At 31.8% G+C, this 8,694-nt stretch overlaps 1 protein-coding gene across 1 annotated transcript; it reads right to left on the minus strand.

Annotated features, from left to right (window-relative positions):
* Window positions 1–3,419: 3,419 nt before the first annotated feature.
* On the minus strand, window positions 3,420–8,694 carry LOC108336468 (uncharacterized). The gene is made up of 7 exons (XM_017572940.2): window positions 8,433–8,694; window positions 8,162–8,354; window positions 7,968–8,077; window positions 7,022–7,100; window positions 6,863–6,930; window positions 5,799–5,865; window positions 3,420–3,895 (listed from the first exon to the last, which is right to left on the minus strand). The coding sequence occupies exons 1-7, from the start codon at window positions 8,619–8,621 to the stop codon at window positions 3,783–3,785; spliced, it is 819 nt and encodes a 272-aa protein (XP_017428429.1). The 5' UTR covers window positions 8,622–8,694; the 3' UTR covers window positions 3,420–3,782.

An 8,694-nucleotide genomic window follows, 5' to 3' on the forward strand; every position in this document is an offset into this window, starting at 1 on the left:
ATAGTACAAATGGACTTAACTAGTACAAGAAATGTCGGTTACCAAGAATTATGATCAAAATATAATAATATGCAAATGAGTAATGATACAAAATATATCAAACCAATCAGTTAGATTCTAAAATATTTATTAAGCACGTTTCACTAAAAGAAATAATATTAGACTCAATAAAATTAATAAAATTGACTTTATAAATAATAATAAGAAAAATAAAATATACAGGAAAAAAGTTTGCATAATTAATTTTATACTAATTGGGATAAAGAAATTAATTTCTTTAAAGAAAGATTAACTCATCACTAATCACAACTTACAATTATATAAAATATATGTTAGGTCTAGATAACAACTCTCTTGGAGAAATCAGAATGAACAACACTTTTCCAGATCACAAAAGTAATTAAAACACATTATTTGAAACACACAAAGGATGATCAGTTTTTTCTAATAACAACAACAAGAACACTCAATCACTCAATATCACATTTAATGAAATTTTTTGTTTTACCACACTAGGTCTTACAAAGCTCTTTTTCACAAAACACATACGTTTTGGCAACACAACTCTAAATCTCTAAATGAAAAATTATTTATGAAACTAGGTTTAGATAAAATATATAAACTTTTATTTTTGAGAATTAGGTCAAAAATTGAAAAGTCTATTTGCAAGTACAGTTGATAATCGATTATTACGGTAACTTTTTGAAAAACTTTATCTCAATGTCATAATAGATTACCAGAAGGTGATAATTGATTATCATAGAAATTTTTTTAAAAATTATTTTCTTTACGTGATAATCGATTATCAGTAAATATAAATATAAAACACTTTGAAAGTTTAAAACTAATATTTAAATTCTTAAACTTACTTTTATCATTGTCAAAATATCGATCTTCGTGGTCTTCTCTTTTTGCCAACATATTTTTTAAATGTTTTTTTAGGATGAATTTGAAATTCAGTATTTACCTACTTTTAAAATTTTGGTCACATCATATTTGTCCAAGAAGTTGCCTTGAACTTATCAAAGATTAACGCAGTCCAAAATTTATCCATTCCTCAAACCATTGGAGGATGTTTAGAGTTTTCTTTGACTATCATTTTTAAACGTAAGACGTTGAGTCCTCCATGGAAAGAAGGTTGAAACTCAAACCAGTGAAAGATTGGTGTGTTAAAGGACAAGTGATACTGTTGGAGGATATCCACATCAGGAAAATGTTCTCTTTTGGGATTTGTTGCTAGATAGAGAAGTTGGTTTTGTATAATAAGTACTCATGTTGAAAGGAAAATTATAGTTATAATTGATATTGAAAGTATCTTTTAGCATTGGATGTTGAATCTATAGTGAAAGTTCATGCTTCAACTGCATCCTATTTAACATTGATTATAGAATTTATGTTAAAAGACTCAATTAAGTTATGTTAAATATGTTTTCTATTGGACCAAAACAACATATTCAATAATTTCTGCTGTGGTTCACATTTTCTTAGTCTTATTATTTATCATCTTATTGAATATTCCAATAATGGAAAGCTCTGAAGGCGAAGCTGCAAAGGCAAAAGAGAAAGTCCCCATAATGAAAAAGTTTTTGGCTGGATGTTTATGATTTGTAGAGGAAAAAGGGCAAATAATAAACATAAAAGATGGAAAATGACACATGTTCTTCTAAAACTAAGTAAGTATGTTAAATGATGTACCATGTGTCTGTCAAATCATTACCCTTTAATTAAATTTAATATAACAAAATGAATCATATTGAATTTTTTAAGAAATATAAAAACCACATTAAATAAAATAAATTGACAAAAACATTGAATAATTGTTACAAAAATAAAAGTGATATTAAATCAACAAACAAAACTAAAACAACATAATATATTTTATTATTGTACATGATTTAGATACAAAATAATTTCAATTTTAAAATTTTAAATAAAATTTATTTATATTTCTAAATCTTCTTGCACTTTTGTAATCACAAAATTTCTATCAATAATATTTTAATCTTTTCTTAAACAAAATTAAGTTAATAGATCAAAATATAAACTCAACAATTTTAATATCAATAACATGTCATTACCATTTCATAATTAAAAATTTTCAATTCATTTATAATTTAAAATAATTTTATTAATGCAAATAACACTTGATTTCATGTTATTAGCTATATATAAGTTATTTTGAATGTTTATACACTAATTTAGACGTTTTTAGATTTTTTTTTGCATATATAAAAATTATGTGCTTACACGATCAAAACTATATCCTATACATTTTTCATAGTTTTACTCTCCAAGAATTAAAAATTTCTTCTCTAGTAAGATGTTTTCTTCTCTTGTTTCCCGTATCAATAATGGCCCACAGTCTAGCAATAATCATTTCTTTATTATTAGAAGTGTCCATTCTAAAGAAGAATATAAGCATTACTATATTTTTTCATTGATGACATATAAGTACACAAAATTAGATTTCCAAATTGACAAAAGAAAAATAATATTAATCTACCTTATCTCTTCTATTATAGAAAACTTGCTACTTTGAAATATGTAAAACTAAAACACCTCTTTTGCAATTGATTTAATAATATAATGATACATATTGTTACTTTAAATTAAAAAAGGAACAGAATTGAAATATTAATATTCTCTTCATATTTCGTAGTTTCATTCTGTGAGAAATTTATCCCACAGAACTTTTAATTTTGTGACTTCTCTATACATTTAAAATAACTTATTCCTTATTTTCATTCGTAAATAACGAATTACTTTACGATTAAAATGATATCTCTTTATTTATTAAATTCCACCATCAATTCAACAACGCTTAGGAAAGGGACTAAATTACACCATTATTCAAATTGGAAAAATAAAACAAATGTGAAAGGCTTTAAAAATTATTACTTTCTAGTGCAACTAAACATCAGCGTGACAATAACAGGATCTCAATCTAGAATCTTATTAATTATTTGTTTATTAGATTCTTTTAAGGTTTTTTTCGTATTTAAACCAGAAGGGCTAAGGTATTAGGTAACACGGTAGCAATCATTTTTCCAATGCCTGGATTTCCAGCGTATCGTTTTCTGAATCTCTTGCGTTGTGTTTAAACATCAGACAAAATTTAGGAAGTAGGAATGCTACAAACTAAATACAAACTAAAACAATCACATTGCTAACGATAATGATACTTTAACAACATTTTTTGACAATATTTTAACATCATCTACTTATTATTCTATGATTGATTCATGTTGGTGTTTATGATTATTATTATTGATTGTTGAGTAATTTTGGATCAATCACAAAATAACACAAATAATGTTAAAATATTGTAAAAAAAACTGTGAAAGTATCGCTATCTCATTTCTAAACTGAACGTGTTCGTTGCAGACGTAGACATCTATACATGTCAGATAGAAATCATCTTCATAATTATGGTGTTTAGTAGTGTAAATGTTTGGAAAACGAATGTGCACAAACCATTTGCTTCCAGATTCCAATCATGGAGCAAATGAGTAATGAATACATGACAGGCGAGGTGAAGAAGATAAAGACAGCTTGCAATTTCCGTGTCGTTATCTATATACATAGGCAAAAAAGATGTAAATGCAGGTATTGTAGCATATTCCAAACGACGTCGTAGCACCAGAAACTAAGCTTCTAACCATTGTTGTACACTACAAGCCCCTCTTGGTAGCAAATTTAAATGATTCTCGATGGTTCAAAGAGTGATGGGATTGGCTAATAAAAATAACAAAACACTGCCAACATAATTAGCATTAACTTAGCTACAATGGCTCTTTAGCTGGTGTACCTGGATCACGGGGATATTTCAATGGAGTAGGACGATCCTTTGAACATATGACAGCTGTTCGCTGACCATATGGGCTTTGCGATTCCACTGGAAATGACAACATCAATGCAATGTTACTTCTACAAGCTACCTCATAATCCAGGTACGAAACAAATACATAGAAATGGATTGCAAAAGAAAAATTGTTACTTTTTAATTTATTAAAACTCTTTTTATTTACAATATTCATTAAAATTCTCATGGTTCCACTCAACTCTCGGAATGTTGAAAAGTGTGTATGGATCCTCATAGTCCATTCTAATTATTAGAAGTTCCATATCGACTAGTGATAAGACTAATTCCCAATATATAAGAGAGTATAAACCTCATTTTAAAAGTCAGTTTTGAGGATTGAATTAGGCTTAAAATCCACCTTTTAACATGATATCAGAGTCATATGTTAGAATCTATCCTAACGAGATTTCTTACTTGTTAGGTCGAATGTTCCACTTGCTATCAAGTAACTATCGGACTACCTATTAATGTGTTGTCCCATGTACAAGATGTATATACCTTGATGTGACAGGGATGTGGTGGAAGTCTTGCATCAATAGTGATAAGGTCAATTCACAATATAAATAGGTGCAAACTTCACCTTATAAGTCGGTTTTGTGGGTTCAATTAGACTTAAAGTTCACTTCTTCACAGAGTCATGGATGAGTTAGAGTCTATCCTAACAAAGTTTGATATTTGTTAGATCTAGTCCCATGCTCGAGATGTATATGTCTTAATTTTAAGGGTGTGTTGGAAGTATCACATCGACTAGTCTCCAAATAGAAATGGAGGAGTCAAATGGAACAGGTCAAAAATGTCTATGTAGCCATCAATGTCTGACCCAAATCTGGCTCCCTGAGTTGAATTTTATTAAGGTCAAGCTAAGTTTCATTACAATCAGGGTCAAGCTAAGTTTCATTGCAGTCATCAAGAGGAGAAGGAGTAGCCTGATGTGGAGGAGTTTAAGAAGTAGCTTAACATGGAGGAGAAGGAGGAGCTTGACGTGGGCCTGACCCATATAAGCCTCAACTTAGACTATTTAAAGCATGAAGCTTACTGGGACTCTACTTCCTTTTTGACATGTACATTTATATTCGAAGACTTCTCGTTTTCATTATATAGAAGATAGTTATTCTCAAAGACACACCGAATCCAAAGAAGGATCACACGTCGCTTAAGAGAAAACTTATCCATTGGATGTAGAATTGACATGGTTTCAAAAACGAATATTGTCCTCTACTCTTTTTTTTTTCCAAGTTGAATAAGTTTTCTCTTAAGCAAACGATCCAAATTTGGATCGTGCGTGTATGAGAACAACTATCTTCTATCATTCTATAGTACAAAATGAAAACGAGGAAGAATCTCCAACTATCTTCAGCCAGAGTTTTTTTCCACATACAAATTGTAGAACTGCACGGTTCGAAATGATAACAAGAATTTCTAAAGTTTACAGTCTATAAACACTTATACAAAACTGTTACATTAAAAAGATACAAGTTAATTAAAATAGGCATTATAATTTCCCAGCAACGATGCTAGAAAACTTGTCGAGGCTTAAGTACGCTTGTCAAGAAAAATGGCAATTTACCCCAAGTCCTCGTGAAGTTTTCTCCTCTAGAAGTCAGTGGAGCATCGGCAACCATGGCCGCTCCACATTGACCTTAAGCTCCCTATCATTTTTTAGAATCATTAGATAAAAAACTCAACTGAAAAGGGAGTCGGAAGGGGTATCAAATCCATAAAATTGGTGTTTGCCCCTTTAAGCTTGTTATAAAACTAATATATTTACGTGTTGGTTAGCAGCTTAGCGCTGTTGGACTAGGAAACTATCAATCTCTCCGATTCATTTCAGAACATGAATTCTTCAAAACCTATATTCCAAGAATATAAACATGTTCGAAATTTTTAACTCGATACAAGAGTTTATATCGCAAAAGCGGAGTTTAAAGCCGTGTACCTGAGCAAACTTGCAATAGAGATGCACCCACCTTCTGGATGGCACTTTCAGCTTTCTTAATTTCATCCTATCCAAATTCATTATGTAGGAAATAGATGATTCACAACTTCAGAAGTCCAAGGGACATTAATAGAAAAGCCACATAAATAACTCAGCTTGATTTGAAATTTACTCATTTGAAAAAATAAAAAATAACAGATTCAATTAGATATTTACACTATCAGCCAATCATGCATTGACAAATTACTAAAAGAACTTGACCAGCACAATCACTATGCAGGAAGTCTAACTTGTTAAATGATGTGCCAACTGCGGAGACATTATTAAATGACAGTAAAAATCCTTGTGCTGGCAGAAACATATTTAAACTCAAATAATATAAGCACAATTGAGATATAATTTATTTACATAGTCAGTAACAAAGTTTTCATATTAACTTCGAAGTGTAGACGACACATAAGTCACTTGTGAGAGTCATTGCAAAGAATGATTGAGTTGAAGTTTATCTAGGGAAAGAGGAATAAAAACAAACTAAATAGTCAATAGTCAAATCAAATTATTTAAGACGGTGAAAATAGCCTCCAGTTTCTATTTTTTTCAATAGTCTTTTCCAGCACCAGGCAAACTGGCTAGAAGAATTTGAAATTTTTTTCCGAAATATTAATAATAAAAAACTTTTCCGTAACTCCTACACTATTAACACGTATATATATATATATATATATATATATATATATATATATATATATATATATATATATATATCTTCTAAGGGCATTATCAAATCAGCATTACACCATAAAAATGAATTCAAACTAGAGAATGCATGGATATAATACTTCTTTGACATGTGAACTCCTATATTTCAGCACAAGGTCCGTAAATTCTCCTTCAATATTAGTATTCAATTGTAATCTCCTGAGCAGGAGTAAGCTTCAAGGTTATGGACATTAATCATTATCAATACCAGCGAAAGTAATATTAAATAAAGCAATCGACGAGGGCATATTAAACGCATTATATATGAATTGGAAAAATAATTGTTTAATAGCTGTTACATATACCTCAGGATCATGACCCTTGGCAGCTATAAACAACCCACCAACACGAACCAAAGGAAGACAGTATTCAGCTGGAAATGCAAAATAGAAAGCAAACACTAAAGTAGTTACAGATCGCTAAGTGTCAATGCAACGAACTAAATTAGGAAGTGCTCAATGTACCTAATACTCTCATTTCTGCAACTGCCCTGGCCACTGCTATATCAAATTGCTCTCTGAAGCAAGGATTCTGCCCTAAATTCTGCCCTATGCACAGAACAAGTCATATTTTCAGGCAGTAGAAGGTATACTGAAATTATCACAGGTTAGATGACAAAAAGTAAAACAAAACATAATAGCAATGTAAAGATCTTTGGGAATTGGAAGTGTTTCATTTTAAGAAACGTGATCCATGTCAATTCAGGTTAATAATATCCTTAGTGATTGCTTTAATAATATAACCATGGAAAATCGTGTTTGGTTATTCTCTCATTTTTTTTCCTTTCTAACACCAAGAAATAAATGTAGCACCGATATTGATAATGTCCCCTGTGTGATGGTGCCGTGGTCCCTTCTGCTGCAATAATTGTGCTTCTGTTCAAGCATTTTCCCGTGGGCTTTCTCTTTGTTCAGTTCTCGAGCCTAATTTCATGGTTTGTTAATAGCCCGTAATAAGGGTCTGCAGAATCTAATTGTGAAGTCTGACTGTCTTGAAATAATTAGATTGGTGAATTCTGGTTGAGACTTGGAGTGTCGATTCTTTGAGCTATTGAATGAGATTGGAAAATTGAGGGATACTTTTCAGAATTGTTTATTTGTATTCAAAGGTAAGCTAACCATTTCGCTGACTTCTTTGAGAAACATGTTTTATTGCGTACTAGAGAAAGTTGTATTTTTATGTTATTCCTCATTGTGCACATTACTCCTTTATGGAAGATGACGATGTACTTAATCATACGATTAATAAATAAGTGTGGTTCTGGGGATTTTGCCCAGACCCTTAGCAAAAAGAAATGTAATACTATAAGGAAAACAATTTAAAATAGCATAAAAAGAAGCATATAGACAAACAAAAAATAAGAAATATTCAGACAGAATTAGTTATAAGAAGAACGGGAGTATATTTTACCTCTGCTCTTCCTCTTACAATTTTAACGTTTGAGGAACCGATAACACCGACAACGTGCTCCAAGAAGACGCATCTCTTGTTCATAGACTCCATCAGCGTTACATCCCACTCTATTCCATTGAATCACATATCACGACGAACTCCACTGAGCAAAGACACAATCCAGATATTGAATACATCACATAAGAACAAACCTGGGCGAGCTATGGCCAAAACTACTCCTGGAAGGCCAGCGCCAGTTCCAACGTCGACGAGACTCAACTTATCGCATGAAGAGCCGCAGTGCGAGCGGTAACAATCGCTCAGCGGAGGCAAAATCGCGAGGGAGTCCTCCACGTGCCTTTCCATCACATCATTCACCTCTCTAACAGCAGTGAGATTCATGCGCTGAAATTACAATTGCGATGTGCAAGTGTTCAGGGAGAGTGTGAGTTGTGTTGTATACGAGTGAGAGATATCGAATACCTTGTTCCATTGAAGAAGAGTGTCGACGTAGAGATGAATCTGATTTTTCTTGTGGGAGTTTAGCGTTGCGAAGTGGGGGAGAGTGGCTACGAATTTGTGCTGACACAGTGTTGTTAATTTGAATTTTCGTGTCGGAAGGTGTTTGAAGAAAGTCCACCGAGAAAACTGTAAGTTACTTCCCAGCAACATTTCCTCCAGCGCGCTTTTACGTTCCCGCACTTTACAATTTATGTTGCTGAGCTGTATTGGGTTTACATTGAAG

This window comes from Vigna angularis, chromosome 1 (genome assembly GCF_016808095.1).
Source record: "Vigna angularis cultivar LongXiaoDou No.4 chromosome 1, ASM1680809v1, whole genome shotgun sequence".
In the NCBI taxonomy this organism is placed as follows: Eukaryota; Viridiplantae; Streptophyta; class Magnoliopsida; order Fabales; family Fabaceae; genus Vigna; species Vigna angularis.

What these genes read in the sequence shown, in the direction of transcription:
- LOC108336468 (XM_017572940.2), bottom strand. Translation starts at nt 8,621, where the DNA reads ATGTTGCTGGGAAGTAACTTACAGTTTTCTCGGTGGACTTTCTTCAAA. An exon ending in TTTGGCCATAGCTCGCCCAG is followed by an intron (nt 8,078 to 8,161) that starts GTTTGTTCTTAT and finishes TCAATGGAATAG; the next exon opens with AGTGGGATGTAACGCTGATG. An exon ending in TGCAGAAATGAGAGTATTAG is followed by an intron (nt 6,931 to 7,021) that starts GTACATTGAGCA and finishes TTGCATTTCCAG; the next exon opens with CTGAATACTGTCTTCCTTTG.